The sequence below is a fragment of the Mustela erminea genome, chromosome 11 (genome assembly GCF_009829155.1).
Source record: "Mustela erminea isolate mMusErm1 chromosome 11, mMusErm1.Pri, whole genome shotgun sequence".
Taxonomy (NCBI): domain Eukaryota; kingdom Metazoa; phylum Chordata; class Mammalia; order Carnivora; family Mustelidae; genus Mustela; species Mustela erminea.
Genome location: NC_045624.1, coordinates 45,838,968 through 45,859,418, shown reverse-complemented (window position 1 = coordinate 45,859,418; position 20,451 = coordinate 45,838,968). Strand labels below are relative to the sequence as shown.

Here is a 20,451-nt window from a genome sequence, read left to right as displayed (position 1 = left end):
TAAACAAATAATAAATAAAAGGAACGGGCAAGAGAGGGAAGAGAAGCACGCAAAAGAGTAAGTGCCAAAGGGAAGAGACTCAACTGAAATCCAAACTGGGTAACAGCAAACCCATCAGTCAAATTTTTTTGTTGTTGTTGTTGTTTTTTTTTTTTAAGATTTTTATTTTTCTAAGTAATCTCTATAGCACAGGCTCTACCAGCTAAGCCAGCTAGGTGCCCCATCAGACAGGTATTCTTACTGACAAGCCCACAGCTAACTTACCTGCTCCAGTGTAGGTTTCCAGCTACCCATGTTGTCACTGTGCAGTGCTCTAACAACTCAAACTAACTTCGAACCCCAGAAGTCATGGCTCATACTATCACCACGTAATCATGTGAGGAAGAAGAAAAATAGAGCATCTGAAAAAGCTTCATAGATAGAAATTTTAAAGAGCTGGGGCTCTGTTACTTAAGAGTCACGAGGACATGAAAAAGAACAGTTCTGATTGTGTAGGGGAAAATGTCATTTAGAACAGTGCTTCTCCAAATACCATCTGCGGTCTTGTGGCACCAGGGTCGCTGGGCAGCTTATAATGCAAATTTTCAAGGTCAGATCCTGATCTACGGAGTGAGAATCATGAAGGGTCGGGCCTGGCTGTTTGCTTTAACAAGATCTCCAACAGATCATAAGAGAGTCTTAATCTCGCAAAACTGAGGGTTGCTGGGCGGTGGGAGGGGTAGGGACATGGTGGTTGGGTGATGGACATTGGGGAGAGTATGTGCTATGGTGGGTGCTGTGAAGTATGTAAACCTATGATTCACAGACTTGTACCCCTGGGGCTAATAATACATTATATGTTAATAAAAATAATTAATTAAAAAAACAAGATCTGCAGATGATTCTTTGGTGCACTGAAGCGTCAAAGCACTGATTCAGACCATCGGTAGTCAAACTGCAGATTACAACCCATTAGTTGGTTGTAAAATCAATTCAGTAGGCAGTGACCAGCATTTCACAAAAGTGAAATGGAATACAAGGGGAAGTGGAGTACATCCCATGTTGCATGGGTTATGAGCTCATAAAACTTGTTTCAATGGGCCACCTGGGTGGCTCAGTGGGTTAAGCCGCTGCCTTCAGCTCAGGTCATGATCTCAGGGTCCTGGGATCGAGTCCCGCATCGGGCTCTCTGCTCAGCAGGGAGCCTGCTTCCTCCTCTCTCTCTCTGCCTGCCTCTCTACCTACTTGTAATCTCTCTCTGTCAAATAAATAAATAAAATTAAAAAAAAAACTTGTTTCAGTTCTAGATTTGGATGTACACCCATGTGTACTGATTTAAATGAAACAGCACTTTGAATTTTTGAAGAACTGGTAGGGTATAATAAGAAGAGACAAATTTTATGTGAAGCCAGATCTGTTTGGTTGATGATAAAACACATTGACAGCTTAATGTGGATTCCTGTTTGGAGAGAGTGAGGAGGGAAGGAAGAGGGCCAAGGAAAGAGCATTACAAGCCAAGGTTTTCTAACTCTAGAGTCCTCATGGGGAAAGAATCAAAAAGGCCTACCCAGAGAGAAAAGGGGGAGAGGGCATATGCCACATAGGAGATGTCAAGGAGGGTAAGTATAAGGTCATGTGTGACCTTCAAGAAACAATCATGTAGGAATATTCATTCATTCATTCATTTATTCATTCACAGATCATTTCTTGTCCATCAGAGGTGTCAGGCACTGTGTTAGGCCGGGGTATAGGATGGATGTGAAGCCTCTCTTGGACTGCACTGTTTAGTGACAAACAAGCAAGATCAACAGGATGATCAATGCTGAGAAGGAAGCATTAATATAACACTTAGTGGGAATGCTGAAGTTAGTCTGTGGTGGTGTGATCGGAGTGGGGTCACAGGGGACATCCATATGGAGAGGACATTTAATCGAAAATGATGATCACATCTTAATATGGTATTCTTTTTTTAAACTAACCAGTGATTATCTAGATCAGTGTTTTTCAAACATTAGTGGGCATCAGAACCCTGTAGAGGGCTTATTCAAGCACTTTTTGATTCAGTAGGTCTGGGGTGGGGGTCTGATAATCTTTCTTTCCTTTTTTTTTTTTTTTTAAAGATTTTATTTGACAGAGACAGGGATCACAAGTAGGCAGAGAGGCAGGCAGAGAGAGGGGGGAAGCACGCTCCCTGCTGAGCAGAGAGCCCAGTGCGGGGCTCCATCCCAAGACCCTGAGATCAGGACCCAAGCTAAAGGCAGAGGCTTAACCCACTGGGCCACCCAGGCACCCCATAATCTGTCTTTCTGACAAGATCCCAGGCAATGCAGATACTGTTAATCTGGAGCCTGTTCTTTGAGGATCACTGATCTACATGGCTAAATTAAGAGTTCTGTTAGATGGTATTTCTAGAAACACAATTTAAAGTAGATAGAATTTAGCTGATCTGCATGCACACAAAAAAATTGTTTTTCTTTACCACATTTTGATGGCTTGATAATAGTAACTGTCACTAGAAATTTTTCATCTAACTTAACTTTTATTGTATAGTGTTTCATTAAGATTTAATATCTAGCTTAGATATCTGACAGGCAACTGTTCTTGTGTGTGGCAAAGATATGCTTGCTATGTGCTTGACAAGTATTTCCTTTTTTCCCCCTGGGTACACACATAAGACCACATTTCCTGACCCCTTTCCAGTTGAGTCAGAACATGTGACTGATGTCTGCCAGCATGGATACTGGGGAGAAGGGATGCAAACCTTTCCACATTTGGCTGAAACTTCTCTCAATGTCTGCCCTTTTGCTTTGGCCAGTCAGGTACACTGGATTTAGAGAAGGGCTCTCTGAGCATTCTGGGAGCCTGCTTAGCCACTGCATAAGAGCCTGGGTCCCTGAGCCACCACTTGAAGAGAAACCCAAGATTGCCACCCAGATGGGGAACCGTATGAAGGGAGATGAGAGAGCAGACCAGGTGAGCTCACAAAGGGGTTTCCCAGCATCATGGCCCTCAAGTTTAGCAGTTGGATTCCACTGTGTAGCTTAGCTTGTCTTGACGAATGCTTCGCCTGGCACCAACTAACACAAAACACATATTTTATGAGCTTCATAATCAGCTTCAATTTCTATTCTCCTATGTCCAACATTCAGCCTATAAATGACTTTCTGGCCACTCAAGTATTTGTTATTCAACAAATACTTACCTAGAGGCTACTGTGTGCCAAGCACTGCCAATGGTAAGCAAAAAACAAAAACTAAAACTAAAACTAAAACAAGACATACGCCTTCCATGCTCTCAAGGAATTTAGTCTGGTGAGGAAGGGACATAAATCAAACAATTGTTCAGATGTAAGTAAAATTCCAGCTGTTGTCGATGATGTGAATGTTAGAAGCCTGGTGCTATCAGGGGATTTCTTTTTTCCTAGTTAGGAATAAATGTTGAGTGCTTTAAGGTGTAATTACCATCCGAGTAAAAATGATTTAAAAATAAAACTAAGTTTGGATGTGATGAAGCAAAATGTAATTAAATCTGAAGATGACTAAGAGCCATACAGTTTTTATCATTAATCTTTTCATTTAATAGCTTTAACTACTGAAAGGCATTTGCTCCATATTATAGTAACCTAAACTTTAAAAATTCATATCTAATGAGAAAAAAAAATTCGTATCTAATGAGGACTGTGAAATCCTTTAACTTACCAATTGTTAGCTCCTCAGAGACTTGCAAAAGTCCTTTATTCCTTTTTTAAAAATAAGTGTGTTACTTTTCTATATTCCTGCTGAACCAGAGTTTTACACCGAAGGCCATTCAATAAAAGTTAAATCAGATCAAATCACTAAATACCTTCTTGAATGAGAACTTGTCATTCTGGTTACCACTTCAACCTTTCAAATTTTTCTCTGCTTACCAAGTGACCAATGGTTTCAGTAAGCCCATAAACAGGATGAAAGAATTTTTAGATTTGCATTGAGTAGATTTGTTTTTCCATTTATATATATATATATATATATATGCACACACTAATCCACTGATAAACATATACATACATATACATTCTGAGATGTTTTATATATACACAGAATACATCTATATCTACACATATATTCTTTACTTTTTATTGAAAATTTAATTCTCATACTTGAATGATGAAAATCATTACATAAATGACATTACAAACGTGGAAAAAAGATGGTATTTATTTTTGGAGTTCGTACAAAAATACCAGCTGCTATTATTTTCACATAGTGGACACTTCAGGAACTTTCACAAGAACTTTCACAATGTATATCCAGACCATGCTCTGATACCAAGATACTCTATCACACTTAGAAACGAACCGAGGAGAATTTTGCTACCTTCCACTTTAGAGAAATTACAGGATTTTATTATTATTTTTATTATTTATTTAAGTAATCTCTGCACCCAAAGTGGGGCTTGAACTCACCAACCCAGAGATCGAGTCTCAGGCTCAACTGACTGAGCCAGCCAGGTGCCCCTAGAGAAATTACAGGATTTGAAAGCTGTCGGTGCCCTAGGTCAGGAAACTAAAGTCCAGAAAGGTAAAGTTTGCTCATCGCACCGTAATTTAGTTCTGATCCATCCCAGACCGAGACCCCAGATCTCCTAAATCAGATGCAGATTTCTCTGCCCCCACGCTTTTTGCCCTACAACTGAAGGTCAGGCTGCATTATCTTTAGTTCTTCCAACTTATGGGTAAGTCTAATTAAGATCGAGTTGACTTCTGCCTTCTTTGTTACTTATGTTTCCGCGTTTCTTAACGTCTTTTATCATCAACATTGCTGAGCTTCTGTTTTATTTAAAAAACACACTCCGAGTAACACCAACCAGCAAGTTAACACCCACCCAAACTGGAGGGTCAGGACCCAGGACACAGCCATTCTCAGCCCCAGCTGGGGAAACGAGAAGTTGGGAGACGCGATCTAATCCAGGGTCCCGAGGCCACGTGCGAGAGGAGGGGCCGCCTTTTGGTTGGCGCCCCGAGGGGCTCCGTCCCTCCAATCGGCTTAGGCCCCGCCGTGGAGGAGGGGGCGCGCCCTGGAGGAGGGGGCGGGGCAGAGGACCTGTCCATCACCGGGTCCACGGGTGGCGGCACCTACCACACCGCTGTACCTTGGCGAGGCGGGGCCGGGGCGGGAAGGCCACGGCCGGGAGAGGCGGGGCCCAGCCGGCGGAAGCCAATCCGCGGGGCGGTGCGAGGGGGCGGGGGTGGGGCCACTGCCTGCGACCCAAACACCCGAGTCCGGGTGCACTTTGGAGTCGCGCTGCTCCTCGGCCTTCCGGTGCGAGGGCCGGGGAACCTCCTCCCCCACTGGGCACCCCCACCTTTGTGGCCCAGAACCTCCCCCCTTCCGCCCCTCCTTCGCAGGGGGGAGTGCGGCGACGGTTGCCGGGAAGCGCGCGCCGCCCCTCCCTCTCCTCTTCCATCCTCCCCTCACGCGCCACCCGTTTTTCCTCTTTCTCCGTTAATAACAGCTGGGTGGCTGGGGGAGGAGGGTAGGTGGCCCCGGCGGAGTCTGGGCGGGCGCCTCCCACTCACCCGCGAGCTGCCGTGTGAGCCGGAGGATGGCGGCGGTAGCTGCGGCAGCCCGGGAGGAGGCGGTACCGAGGCCCGGGGCGCAGAGAGCGGCGACGGCAGCAGAGAGCGGCAGCGACCCGTCGCGGCGCACCAGAACCGAAACCAGCGGCAGCCGCACAGCCACCTGAGCCGCCCCTCCTGCCAGAGCTAGCGAGCTGCGTCCGCCGCAGCCCGACCTCCTTCCTCTCCGCCTCTCCTCGTTTCCCGCGACCTCCCGCAGACCGCCGGTCTCGACCGCCGCTCCCGAACACAAGAGCGCCCCGGGCGCCGACCGCCCTTCGGGGCGCGGGGCGGCGGCACTGGACGTACGAGCTTCTCCTTGCGCCGGCCGCGGCGCCTCGGCCCTGCCGGCTCGCTCCTGCGCTCGCTCCCGCCCTCCCGGCATTCGGGGCGCCGCGCGCGGGCCCGGCCCGGGGCAGGGCGGCCATGGGCGCCAAGCAGAGCGGCCCGGCCGCTGCTAACGGCCGCACCCGCGCCTACTCGGGCTCGGATCTACCTTCCAGCAGCAGTGGAGGCACCAATGGGACCGCGGGCGGCGGCGGCGGCGGCGGCAGCAGCGGGGCGCGGGCCGCGGCCGCCGGGAGGTTTCCGGCTCAGGTGCCCGGCGCGCACCAGCCCAGCGGTTCGGGCGGCGCCGCGGCGGCCTCAGCGGCCGCGCGCAGTCGCTCCCTCGGCGGGGCCGTGGGGAGCGTGGCGTCGGCGGCCCGCGCGGCACAGTCCTCCTTCAGCATCCCCAACAGCAGCAGCGGCCCGTACGGCTCGCAGGACTCGGTACACAGCAGCCCCGAGGACGGCGGCGGCGGCGGCGGAGGCAGAGACCGGCCGGCGGGCGGGGGCCCCGGCGGGCCGCGTCTGGTGATCGGCTCCTTACCAGCTCATCTCTCGCCGCACATGTTTGGAGGTACGGCTCCCTCCCCTCCCCGGCTCCCGGGTTCCCTGCCTCTCGCGGGCGGCACGTGGGCCGCGGCCTCGCGGGGGTTTACCGTTCTCCTTTTCTCCTTCAGCCTGAGCGCCGCGGCTTTGCCGCGCGGTGCGTCCGGCTCACCCCTGTGGGAGGAAAATCGCCGCTTGACCCCGGCGGAGCCGCTCCCGCCGCTCCCCGGGCTTTGCTTTCCTTAGACACCGGGTGTAAGCCCCCGCCCCCCCTTCCCCCGCCTCACCGTGGCTGCCCAGTGGAAGAAGCCCTTGCTTTTCTCCTTGGGGTGGACGGAGCAAAGATTGTTTTGAAACAAACCGATGCAACAGTCCTCGTGGTGGTAGCTTTCAGTATCAGGAAGTCAGGAGGAGACTGGTTGCCAAACGTAGTTCTAACTGGGGACCGAAGCGGGCAGCGTTTTTAAAGGCCAGGAGGTCAGAGGGTCTCAAAGAACATAGGAGTTACTTGAAAAAGGAGGGAGTTACCTCGTTTGGACTGTTACAGTAAAGCTCTAATCCTTAAGTCTGTGTACATAGCCCCACCTACTGCGTAGCGTTTAATTGGTTGAATGTGTGATGGAAAATGTATTTTTGACCCCAGTGAACTGCTACTTTAGATAAGGGTTAATATGAGCCCCGCTTAATTTGGACAGGGCATTTTAAAAATTGAAAGCAGTGTTTTAAAGAGACGCTAATTAGGGAAACTGCCAAAAGCATAGGTGCTTTTGGAAAAGCAGTGTTGACTACGAGTTCAGGAAAGGTCACTTGCGATAAATGGAAATTTTTAATAGCAAAATGATGTGCTTTGATGTAGAAACAGGAAGGGTGCACTTGATCTGAGGAAACCGAATTTGGCCTCTTCAGTTATGTCCAGGACTGATTCACTTTACTTCAAACGGCTAATACCCTAAACGAATCAAGACACTCCTCCCTTCCCAGTTCAGAAGAAATTGGAAGTTTTATCTGGTTAGATAGGCTGATTATAGAAGAAAAACATCTCCGTATCATTGCTTTATTGTACTACATAAATTCACAAGTGAGCACAGCTGGAACAGTGAGGAAATGGTTCCCTCCATTTTTGTGGCCCTTTTTTTCATATGTTTATATATGTGAGAAATTGAGTTGGTGAATGGAATGTTCAGTAATGTTAATTATCTGTTCTGATGTTCTCTGTAGTATCAGTATTTATGTTAGCATATTGAAAATGGGAATGTCATTTTTTTCATGTTCTTAATATTGCTTTGCACATTCAGTATAGAACAACTATAAACTACTTTATTCCAATTGTTAAAATTTTGCTGTGTAAAGAAAAATACTGATATTTTCTAAAGTTGGGCCATTAAAAAAAAAAACTTCTATTTTTGAGAAAAGAACTAGTGCTGTCCTTACTGTGATTTAATCATAATTAACATAGTTGAAGATTATTTTGATCTTAACACAGCCGTAGTCACTAAACTGAGGAATAACAAAAGACAGTTTCTTGAGAATGGGAGCTTAGTGCATTTATAAAGGATAAGCTGGTTTTTAAAATATCTTTTAAAGTGAAAATTTGCATTTAGCGGTTATGATCAAAAGATGTTTATAAAAGCTTGCTAAAAGAATGAGAAAAAGTTTGTCAAATTAGTATCTTACTATAATATACTGCTTGCTTAAAGGGCTGATAATTTCCTTTAACAAAGAGTTAGTTTATCTGTACGGGTTTATTTTCTGAAAATAAATACCTTCCATTCAGAGCAGGGGGCAAATATTTGACACTTAGGATTTTAATTCATAGTAAATTAGCAAAGGACAAAGACCTGGTTTGTAAAAGTAGAAGTAGAGCAAATTTATCTTTTTCCTTATTTAAGTTCCTAGTTTTGAGTGCTTAGTTCTTTTTGTACTTTGCAGGGTTAGGATGATTGGGGCCTAATAGCACAGTGATACTGTGGAACTTGTGGCAGCCTTTCTTATTAGCCAGGTCTCTGCAGAGAATAGAGCCCTAATGTCCTAAGTCATCTCTTGTATGGCAGCTAATTAGCTTTTTTCTCCCGTGCTCTTAGAATGATTCTAGTTTTATATCATCTTTCTGAAATATGAGAAAATAGTCAGATAATCTGTGTTTGGTATTTCAGCTGAGGAACTCCAGTTGCGAGAGTGTGGAAGAGGATCAGAGAAATTACTTGTTCCCATTCCATGATAGGAACTCAAATCATACGTCAGTACCTTAAGTCCTAGTTGATACAGGGGTATGGAATACGTTACGTAAAAACACCTTTTTATTGGCATTTGCTTTACTTCTGTTTTTTTACTTCTATTTCAATGGGTAGGTTTATCAGAGAAACTTAAAAGAAGCATATTTTTCCTCATCCTGAGATTTAGGAAGCCAGATGATAGTCTTATTTTATATTTATTTTCAGATAATGAGTCTTATTGTAAAAAATTACACTTTATACTTAACATTGACTTAATTTTAGTATGTCTTATTGTATTAATGTGTTTATTCAGTTATAAATTGTATAAATGTTTGGGCATATGTAAAGTAATTCCCTCTGAAAATTGAGAAAAATTATTTCCAAATTAGTGGGAAGTTTTGCTGTAATTTCTTAAAACTTAATTGGTATTTGTTATTTTGTAATAAGAAAATATGGTACTAATAAGATGCAAAATTGTTTTTCTCTTTTGGGCTGTCGTGTAACTTATAGAAAACCTAAACAGTATACTACTCGTCTTCGTTTTTAAAACAGTAGTCCAGCAAATTGAATTGTTAGTAGTTTCATCATAATGAATGACCAAATTGAGTGAGATTTTCTGTGTCGGTTTTATGTTTTGAGTATGTATTTTAGCTGCATACAATCTTACTCAGTTTTCTCTGATACTTTAGTTTACAGAAATTTTAGTGTACAGAAATTCAGTGTACAGAAATTTCGTAGCATTTCCTAGAACTGAACAGTTTTTCTTATTTTGCTATTTCTTTCGGACTGCTAAGTCTAGAAATACTAAAGTGAACAAAAGCCTTCTCTTGTCTATCACCTTTGTTTTAAAACAGGCCTTTAGTGACATATAGGCTAATATTTAAAAGCCTTGGTGGTATTTTAGGATTTTTTTGGCTTTATTTTAGGTCTACATTTTTTCCACTCTCAAGTTGTTAAATGTTCATAAAATCAGTTGTTATGGGTGGTAGGATAGTCTTTAATGATCCAGCAAGGGTAGGGAAGGTAAATTGGACTATAAAAACATTCAAGTGAATGGAGATTATTTCTAGAGGTAGCAGGTGGGCTTCATAACCATACATGAGTCTAGAAGTGAAAGTGTAAAATGAATTAATCTAGACAGTTAACTGGTGGTAATCAGTTGTTTCTGCCTTCTCCTAATTGGCTTGAGTCTGTTAGGGTCTGTTGTCACCTTGAATGTTTCAGTAGTCTGACTCTAATTCATGCGCCTTCAGTTACTTAGGAAACATCTTCCTTATGTTGAAGGAGTGTGGGTTAGCTCATAAAAAATGGCATATGTTCAATGAAATCTGTATTTCTAGATAGATTTCTCTTAATCTTCCAGAAAGATGCAGGTTTTTAAGGTAGTGAATTATCTCCATTAATTGTTAATGAATCATTCTCCATCATTCACTTCTTATCAGTATCTGATGCCAAAATATTTGAATCCGGGATGCTGTGATTAATCTACTTCCTATTTCTGAATTTTCTTTTATTCATTTGAAAACCTTTATGTAGTGTGGCAGAAGAGAAATACCTCCTTCTTCCTAAGAAAAATTACACTTCTAATTACCAACCTGGTCACTGCCCGAAAGAACAACTCTGGTGGTTCATGTTTCTCAGTTGTAATCCCACATATCTTTAAACACTGTAGGAGATACCTGGTGTTGTATGCTTTGTTATGCTGAAGTGTGGGCTCTGTCCTGGAAGTTTGCTTTGGGACTATTTTGAAAATTCTCTTTTTTTCTGCTTTTTCACCTCCAGCTTTCTTTTATTATTTTTTTCTCCTGAAAGTTCTCTTGTCTGCAGGGTAGAAGGTGGGCTGGAGGGAGGAGTGGTTTGTGTTGTACCGGGCATCATCTGATAGGAAAGGTGACTGACCTGAGTACTTTCGATGCTGTGCTAGTTGCAAAGCCAGTCCTTGTACTACTAAGGATAGTGCCTCCAGCCTGTCCCCAGACCCCTCCAGTTTGATTGCTTTGCCTGGTAACCAGTAACTACTTACTGGTTACTTACTGGTTTGTTCTTGTTTTTTTGGTTACCAATAAAGTTAATTGGGTACAAGCTTTTAAAATACTGATTATTCTGTGTTTATAGGGAGAATTGCCTTAATGTTATACTTAACTACATATACTGGATATGTGCATGATTGAGTATGCTAGCAAATGGGTTTTAAAAAAGTATAGAGACAGTTTTATATAGCAAAGTACTTAAAAATATTTTCATAAGATTTTATTTATTTATTTGACACAGAGAGAGAACACAAGCAGGGGGAATGGGAGAGGGAGAAGCAGGCTTCCCGCTGAGCAGGGAGCCCAGTGAGGGGCTCGATCCTGGGCCCCCGGGGATCTTGACCTGAGCCGAAGCAGATGCTTAACAACTGAGCCACCCACGTGCCCATATGTCTTAATTGTGCATTTACTTGACTGGTATTAACTAATGAATTAGGTTTGTTCTACTCTTGTTTAAGTGTTTAGAAATTGGGGAAAACATGTCTTTTGTATAAACAGCGAAGGGTTCAGAAAACCTTAAGTTTTGATGATAAGTTTTCTATTCTCCTTATTAACAAATTCCTATACATTTTACTGTCCAAAACAACACATACCTATTATCTCAGTTTCTATAAGTGAGACTGGGTTCCGTCTAGCGTGGGTCTGCAAGACTGCAATAAAGGTATGCCAGTACTGGGTTGTTCCTTAGAGAGTCAGCTGGGGAAGGGTCTATTTTGAAGCTGCCTCAAGTTGGCAGAATTTATTTCCTCGTATTTGCTAAGCCCATGACATCTTGCCGCTTCAAAGGCAGCGAAGGAGACAACCCAGCGAGGTAAGCTGGTGCTACGTTCACTCTTACATAGATACGGACATGTGATCACATAAAGACCACTGCTTTGCTGCTTTCCCTGGTTGGAAGCAACTCACAGGTCCTGCTAGACTCAAGAGGAGGGAATGACAGATGTAAATGTCAGAAGGTGGGGATCATGTGTGGCCATCCGAAAGTCCATCCACTGTGTTGATTGTAGACTTATGTTGACGAGTCAAACATAACAACTGTTCTAATTATTTTTAAATTTATTTTTTATTTATTTCAGAAAAGTTGTAATAATGTATGGTAAATGTTGCTTCAGTGAACAGGAATTTATTTTTTTAAGGGGCCGGCATTGTAGTTTTCAGGAGTACTAACAAGGTTTCTCCTGTGCTTGCTCAGATCTCAGTTGAATTTGAGATTATTATACATTGTAACAAGTGCTATAATAGGACTGTTGTTACAAAATGCTTTGTAAGGTATCCTTTTCTTAGGTAAGGAATACTTCACAGAGGCAGGTAACATTTGAACTGTAAGGATTTAGCAGTCATGTGTGTGTTTGGGGTGGGAGGCAGGGAACATTCCAGATGAAGGAAGAAGCCATAGAAGCCTTGGCTTTTGATAGGGCATATTGAAAAGTTAACGGTTCTGGATTATAGGGTGTAAGGAGGAGGATGAGAACGTGAAACTAGAAAAGTCTGTTTGGACCATTTGTTGAAAGATTTTATAGTGCTGTATCTTTGTTTTACTTAACCAGGTTTTAAAGTAGGCACCACTATGGTCATAGTTGATACGGATGGCAGCCTTCCTGAGCAGTGAGTGCATTGCTTGGCCTGGACACTGTTAGTGTACTGCTACTCATGATTAAACTGCTTCTTAGGGGGCGCCTGGGTGGCTCAGTGGGTTAAAGCCTCTGCCTTCAGCTCAGGTCATGATCCCAGGGTCCTGGGGTCGAGCCCCGCATCAGGTTCTCTGCTCCGTGGAGATCCTGCTTCCTCCTCTCTCTCTGCCTGCCTCCTTGCCTACTTGTGATTTCTGTCTGTCAAATAAGTAAAATCTTAACAAACAAACAATCCTGCTTCTTAGGAGGGGAGAGAGAGCAGGAAGATAAGAACTCTCTTAGACTATAATTGGTGGAAGATGCCTAAATTGAAATTAAAGCTTTGGTGGAGGAGAGGAAAAGTTAGATTTCAGTGAGATTTCTTAGGTAAAACTGATGGGATTGAGAACCTGGGTGCATATTGATGTCATTAACCAATCTAAAAAAGAAAGAAAAAAATTTTAGGAAATGAGTTCTTGCAGGCCTCTTAAATTTTGAGTGACTTCAGGGTTTCCATGTAGAAGCATCCTTTAAGCAGTTAGAAATATACATCAGTAATTTAGGGCATTACAAAACTTGAGAAATAGTTAGCAAATTCTAAGTGAAGACAAAAAATGGATAAGATTACTAAGGGATGAATATAAATGGAACTGGGGAACAAGCATGGAATATGGCAAGCAAGAATTTTAAGAGACAAGCAGAGTAGGAGACAGCGATTAGAATCAAACCCAAGGAAAAGAAGTGATGGAAGTGTTTTGTTTTGTTTTTTTGTTTGTTTTTTTAAAAGATTTTATTTATTTATTGGACAGAGAGATCACAAGTAGGCAGAGAGGCAGGCAGAGAGAGAGGAGGAAGCAGGCTCTCCGCTGAGCAGAGAGCCCGATGCGGGGCTCGATCCCAGCACCCTGGGATCATGACCTGAGCCGAAGGCAGAGGCTTTAACCCACTGAGCCACCCAGGTGCCCCGGAAGTGTTTAATTATAAAAATAATACATGTTCATGAGAGAAAATTAAAATGCAGAAAATACTGAAAAACACAAGAAATTGCAAATGACTTGCACTTAACTGCCAGAAATAACCAGAATCAAATGTTGATGTCTACTTTTTCATATATATGTCTTAGATAGAAAATTTGGAACACTTATCCTATGTATCTTCTTTTCATTTTAAACTTTTGTGATTGATGTTCTAATGTAAAATTTTAAAGCTAGAGATTTCCCTCTGAGAACTGCTTTAGCTGAATCCCACAAATTATGAAGTGATTTTGTTAACATGCAGTTAAAAATATTGTCTAAATTCTCTTGAGTTCTTCTTTGATCATTGGTTAGATATTTTTTGCTCTTTTCACTTCGTTAGTTTCTTCTGTGACATTGAATTTTTTATAACATTTTTGATGGCTGCTCAGTGTTCCAAAATTCACTAAATAAATATTTAATGAGGACCCACTTTGCTGTGCACCATCCTAAGGATACAGAAATGAAGAAGTAAAACACCTATCCTTGCTTTCATGGACCTTCTGTTCTACTTGAGGGAGACAGTAAATGAGTAAAAACTGTGTCAAAGGGTGTTGAATGTGATGGGAAAAATGGAGTGGAAAGGTGGGTAGACATCATGGGGTGGAGACTTTGTCCTTCTGTTAGTTTTTCAGAGATAACCTCATTGACAAGGTTGACATTCAAGCAGAAAGAAGCGAACAAGATGTGAGGATCTCTAAAGGAAAAGCATACCCAAGCAGAAGGAACAGTAACTAGAAAGGCCCAGAGGAATGAATGCACCTGCCACATTGGGGTGCGAAGTTGTGAAACCTGAACAGTTGTGATACCAGCGGTGTTAGAGTGCAGAGGGTGGTAGATGAGAGCAGAGAAGAGTGGGATGGGGCAGAATCAGAAAATTCATTGTAACCACTGACTGGTTCTGACTTTTTTTTTTTTTTTTAAAGATTTTATTTATTTATTGGACAGAGAGAGGATCACAAGTAGGCAGAGAGGCAGGGAGAGAGAGGGGAGGGGAAGCAGGCTCCCCGCTGAGCAGAGAGCCTGGTGTGGCTCGATTGAGGACCCTGTAATCATGACCTGAGCCAAAGGCAGAGGATTTAACCTGCTGAGCCACCCAGGCGCCCCTGGTTCTGACTTTTGTTTTAGAGAGAGATGGAGAGGCATTTGAGAGTGTTTGTTTGTTTTTTCCTTAAGATTTTATTTCTTTGGTGTGCCTGGGTGGCTCAGAAGCCTCTACCTTCAGCTCAGGTCATGATCCCAGGATCCTAGCATTGAGCCCTGTATGGGGCTCTCTGCTCAGCAAGAAGCCTGTTTCCTCTCTCTCTGCCTACCTCTCTGCCTACTTGTGAACTCTCTCTGTCAAATAAATAAATAAAAATATTAAAAAAACAAAAAAGATTTTATTTCTTTCTCAGAGTGTGAGTGAGAGCACAAGCGGGAGGAGCCTCAGGCAGAGGCAGAAACAGGCTGGCCGCTGAGCAGGGAGCCAGTGTGGCTCTGGATCCCAGGACACTGGGATCAAGACCTGAGCCGAAGGCAGAGGCTTTACAGACTGAGCCAGCTAGGCATCCCAACGCTTGAGAGCTTTTGAGCAGAAGATGAACATAACTGCACTGGGCTTTTAAAGGATACTCTGGCCACAGTTCAAGAGTGGGCACTAGAGGTCAAGAGCCAAGAAAGGAGTTAAAAATAAGGGCAAAAGGTAACAGTGACTTAGCCAGGGTGGTGGCACTGGAGGTCGTGAGGAGTGGCCAGACTCTGGATGTCCTATTCTTAGAAGATGGAGACGGCTGGATGAGCTGTTGAAGGAGTGAGTGAGAGTGAACGGGGAGGCGGAGTTTACACGGTTTATTTGCAGTTGGGTGCTGTTACAAACTAAGTGTCGTCAAAATCCTGGCATGCATGTGTTTATGTTTCTCCTGTTCTTAAAAATTTATCAGAGGTGTGGGATTGTTAGAACCAAGAGCTGTGATTGTTCAAGACTTTGGATCTCTATTGCTGAATTGCCCTTTGGAAAGGGCAACTTCTAGCAGAGTATAATTTCAGAAGTATCTCATTTTTTTTCTTCTGTGAAAACTCTAGTGAGGTTTTTAATACTTAAAGGGCAGGTTGGTAGATTCATTTTGAGTTACACCCATCAGTCATTATTCTATTCAGTGCTCTCTCTCTCTCTCTCTTTTTTTTTTTTACAGTAAATTTAATGTCTCAAAAAATAAGTATATTCCATCATTTGAATTTAATAAATTCTGGCCATCTGTATGCCTTATTTTTGTTGAAATTGTGATTAGCCTGTGATAATTTATAAATTTCTACTATTTGTATACATATGAGCTGAGAAAAATAGAACAAAGAAATCATATAATATACATGGTGAGTTATTACATGTAATTCAGAGAGCCACCTTTTGGTTTGAATGATAAATTTTACCACTTTTATTACGGATTTTTTTTATTAGTACTGCCCTTACCTCTTTTCTTTCTTTCTCATTTTGTAAAGTTAATTGTGCCCTTCTAGTTTTCTTTTCTTTCTTTCTTTTTTTTAAGTAAGCACTACACCTAATGCGGGCCTTGAACTCACGGCCTTGAAATTGAGTTGCATGCTGTATTGACTGAGCCAGCAAGAGGGGCCTGTTTCTTAGCTTCTTAGTTAATTTTATTTTTCATTTGTTCTTTTTTAATGATAAATGCATTAAGGCGATGATTATTCCTTGGTACATGTAGTCATTTCCCATAGCTTTTGATACTTAGTATTTTCATTACTATTAAGTAAGTGAACTCTCTTGAGGAGTGTTTTTGTTAACTAAACTTAGATTTTTTTCTTCTGTAACCTAGGAGTTACACGAAAGTGGCTTTAACATCTTTGGTAAATTTATTGTTTATTGTTCTTGCTACCCTCTTGTTATTTTTACCATAACCTAGAGGTACTGCATTGTCAAAGAGTCTTAAGATTTTCTTTTCAGTTGCAAATGATAGAAGTACAATGCAGATGGTATTAAGTGGAAGAACAATATTATAGATCTTGGGATGGGTCTGTGTTCATCCAACTCTGCACATCGTATTTGATAGGCCCTTTCTGCTAACTCTTAACCTATCATTTTGGATAGGATTTTTTTGGAATTATTTCTGTGATTATTTCTTCTGCTTTTTTCTTTTCTCTTTATTTCAATGTTGGCTGCTTAGAGTGATCCTTTGCTTTATCTTTTTTTTTTTCTTTTTTATATCTTTGTTTCTTGTTCCTTTTATGGGGGGGTTCCCCCCAACTTTTACCTTCTAACTCTTTACTTGACTTTTGTTTATTTCTGTAATCTTTTTAGTTTCTGAGAGCTTTTTTGTCTGATTTTTTTCATTTGTTCTATATTGAGGGTACAGTATCTTTTTCTAAGAATATTAATGATAACCTGTTGTGTATGCATATGCTTCATTCTTCCTTCCAGTTACTCACTCAGTTCCCTCCCAGTTGCTTTTTCTCTTTGTTTGGCTTCAGTCTTTCATTAGGTTCTCTCTTCAAATGTTGGTGATTGTTGGCTGATCACTCAGCTCATTTTCATTGGAAGCTGTCCGTGTATGCAGTGTTATCTGTCTGGGCCCCTTTTCTTAGGAATTAAGAAATTCCTCGGAATTAAATTGTCTTTTTCTTTGGAATGGTCATATTTTTTAGAGTGGCTTCTCTCTCTCTCTCTCTCTCTCTTTTTTTGCCTGGAGGATGTACCTTTTTTTTTTTTTTTTTTAAAGACTATTTATTTCTTTGACAGAGAAATCACAAATAGGCAGAAGTAGGCAGAGAGAGAAGGAGAAGCAGGCTCCCTGCTGAGCAGAGAACCTAATGTGGGGATCCATCCCAGGACCCTGGGATCATGACCTGAGCCGAAGGTAGAGGCTTAACCCACTGAGCCACCCAGGCGCCCCGAGGATGTACTATTTTATAACTTAGTTGTAGGAGCAGAGTGAGAAGAAAGTCAGGAATGGTAACATTCAGTGCTGTACTTTAATTTCCATATACATTATCAGTAGGTACCTCTGTCTTTATTCCTGTTATCCCCAAGTCCAGACATTTTCTTTCTCCAAATAACAAAACTCCAGTATAATTCCCGCCTGGGAGAGGAACAGCTGCCTAGTTGCTGGAAATCAGGGATGAAAACTGGAAAGAGACTTGCAGTAAATCTTTCTCTTTTACTCTCCTTGTGCCTGCCACTTCTTTTGTCTGTGTAAATGAGCTTGCTTTTCTGCTTTTCTGATTCTGCAGTGAAAGTTCCCACTCATTTTCTTTCCGTAGTCTAAGGAGATCCCTTTTTCCCCCTCTGTCCTTTTAAAGGCTGAATTCCTTTTAAATAAACACATTTTTGACTATTTTAGTAAGATGTTTGAACTGAGGGGAGGCTGATAAATGTATTCAGGCAATTGTCTTCAGCTGGAAGTCCTCTTGTTTTTCCTAATTGCCTAAGAAATACGAATCCATTTCTGTGAAATTTCAACAACTCAGATAAAAAGAAAGTCACTTTCACTCCTTTTCTGGTGATCCCATTCACTCCCAGATGTCACTATTACCATTTTTTTGGTATGTGTACTTCGTAACTTTTTGATAAATTGATTTACATACTTACAGAGAAAAAGTTTCATTTGTATGAGATTTTGTGATAGAGACTTATTGTTGACAAGAACATGGTCCTACTATATTCTTCTAAAACCTGCTTTTTTTTCTTGTTAATGGGTGTAGGAGTTTTTTTTTAATGTGGGAGGACATATAAGTTTAAATCTTCAACTGCTGCATACTTACTATTCCATAATACGCATGTGCTGTAATATATTTAACCATTCTTATGTTGGTAAGCACTTGGGTTGTTTACACTTCTCCAGTATTGTAAAAAACAACTTTATCAATATGTGCATATGTACAGATTGTTCTCAGGGAGGTACTATTATGACACCAAACATCTGGAATTAGTGTCAGACTCCACAAATTTAATGGCAGTGTCCTGAGAAGACTGCCCTCATTTCAGCTTCAGCTACATTTTGGGGTTCCCAGGCCTCTTGTACTAATCAAAGGACTACAAATTTGGAGTAATGGGGGTGGGAGGGGAGGTCCCATGACTTCTCAGGTTTGATAATTCACTAGAATAACTCATAGGACTCAAGATAATGGTATACTTGGGATTATAGTTTTATAATAAAGGATATAAATGAGGATCAGTCAAATGAAGAGACATAGTTTGCAATCTGAGAGGATCCTGAACACTGTGCTTTCCTGCCTTCTCATGGAATCGGGCTGTGTCACCCTCCTGACGCAACAGTGTGTTCACCACGAATTAGAAAGATTCCCAAAGCCTAGGTGTCCAGACTTTTTATTTGGGTTTTATTATGTTGATATGGTTGGTTAAAAACTGGCTATATGGTTGGACTCAGTCATTCACTCCCTCTACTCCCTAGAGGTTGTTGGCCTGGCTCATCACCCTTCAAGCCTTTACTCTGAGGGTTGGTCTTTCTGGTGACTAGCCTCTATTCTGAATTGTCTTAGCAGCATAAAGTCACATGGGATCCCAGGGGGCTCATGAATAGTGAAGACATTCTTATCACTCAGGAAATTCCAGGGTTTTAGAAGCTCTGTGCCAGGAACCCTGGAACAAAGACCAGACAGATTCTTTATTATACAACAGATACCTAGAAGTAGAATTTTCTAGTTGAATGGTATACACACTTTAATTTTTAATGGAAATTGAATAGATGACTGATTTTAATAGATATCCCCCCTCAGAGGCACTACTAATTATTTTGCACCATTATATGACAATACTAAGTTTTCCATGACTTAGCTGCTATTAGATGTTACCTTTTCCTACATTTCACTTGTTGAAAAATTTTGATTTGCAGGGTGTCTGGGTGGCTCAGTTGGTTAAGCAGCTTCCTTCAGCTCAGGTCATGATTGTGGAGTCCTGGGATCAAGCCCTACATTGGGTTTCCAGCTTGGTAGGGAGCCTACTTCTCCCTCCCTCTCTGCCTGCTGTTCTGCTTGCTTGTGCTTCCTCTATTTCTCTCTCTCTGTCAAATAAATAAAAATCTTCAAAAAAAAATTTTATATGCATTTCTTGATTGCTGGTGAAAATAAGCATCTTTTCAGGTGATTATTATTAGCTGTATGTATTTCTTTTTTGAATTGCCTACTCCTTGACTTTGTCCATTTTTTTGGTTATGTTACCTATTTTATATTGATTTGTAGTTCATTATATATTCTGCAGATTAGTCTTTGGTTTATAGGTTTTAAATATTTTCCCCCAGGTTATTGACTTAAAAGATTAAATTTTTATGAATTAGATTTATTGTGTCAGTTCCAATGGTATAGAGTTATGAAGTTAAATTATTAAAATGCTATGTAAAAGTATTTTGTTTCCTATAAATGAAGAAGGGCCTTTGGGGCACCTGGGTAGCTCAGTCAAGTGTCTGCCTATGGCTCACATGATCCCAGGGTTATGGGATCGAGCCCCACATCTGGCTCTCCCTGCTTAGAGGGGAGCCTGTTTCTCCCTCTTCCTCTGCCTGCCACTGCCCTTGCTTGCGGTCTCTCTCTGTCAAATGAATAAGTAAAATCTTAAAAAAAAAAAAAGACCTTTATTAATGGCAAGATTTTTTAAGGTGATTTTTAGCTGTTTCAGATATATTGGATCTAGTTTCAGAGGGATTTAAATTATGTAAGCCCCCATTTGTGTCTGTCCCATTTTGGGGGGAACATTTGAACTCTTTCAGAGTAATGAAGAATCGGAAAAAGAAGAGAGTATTTGTTGTGGAAGTATGGTGTGAGAAGTCCAAAGGTAATAACTAATTTAAAAAAATTCTGTGAATGGTATTTATCCAGATCATTTCTCTTCCGTTTTATTAAAGATGATTTAAAATTGACCATAACTCCCAAGTGACATAATTTTATAAATATTAAATTCTCTGTTATAATGATTTATTATATGTTTAGTAGCTTTATAAATTGCTATATGATGTGTTTTTTTTTTTTTTTAAAGATTTTATTTTTTTGACAGAGATCGCAAGTAGGCAGAGAGGCAGGCAGAGAGAGAGAGAGAGAGAGAGAGGAGGGAAGCAGGCTCCCTGCCTAGCAGAGAGCCAGATGTGGGACTTGATTCCAGGACCCTGAGATCATGACTTGAGCTGAAGGCAG

General features: G+C 41.7%; 1 protein-coding gene across 1 annotated transcript in view; it reads left to right on the top strand.

Moving 5' to 3' along the window:
- Positions 1-5,980: 5,980 nt before the first annotated feature.
- The window catches only part of ZNRF2 (zinc and ring finger 2), a 96,435-nt gene continuing 81,964 nt past the window's right edge, over positions 5,981-20,451 (top strand). The window contains exon 1 of the mRNA XM_032305734.1: positions 5,981-6,476. Within this exon, the coding sequence (XP_032161625.1) occupies positions 6,002-6,476 (475 nt within the window). The 5' untranslated portion in view covers positions 5,981-6,001. The remainder of the gene's footprint in view (positions 6,477-20,451) is intronic.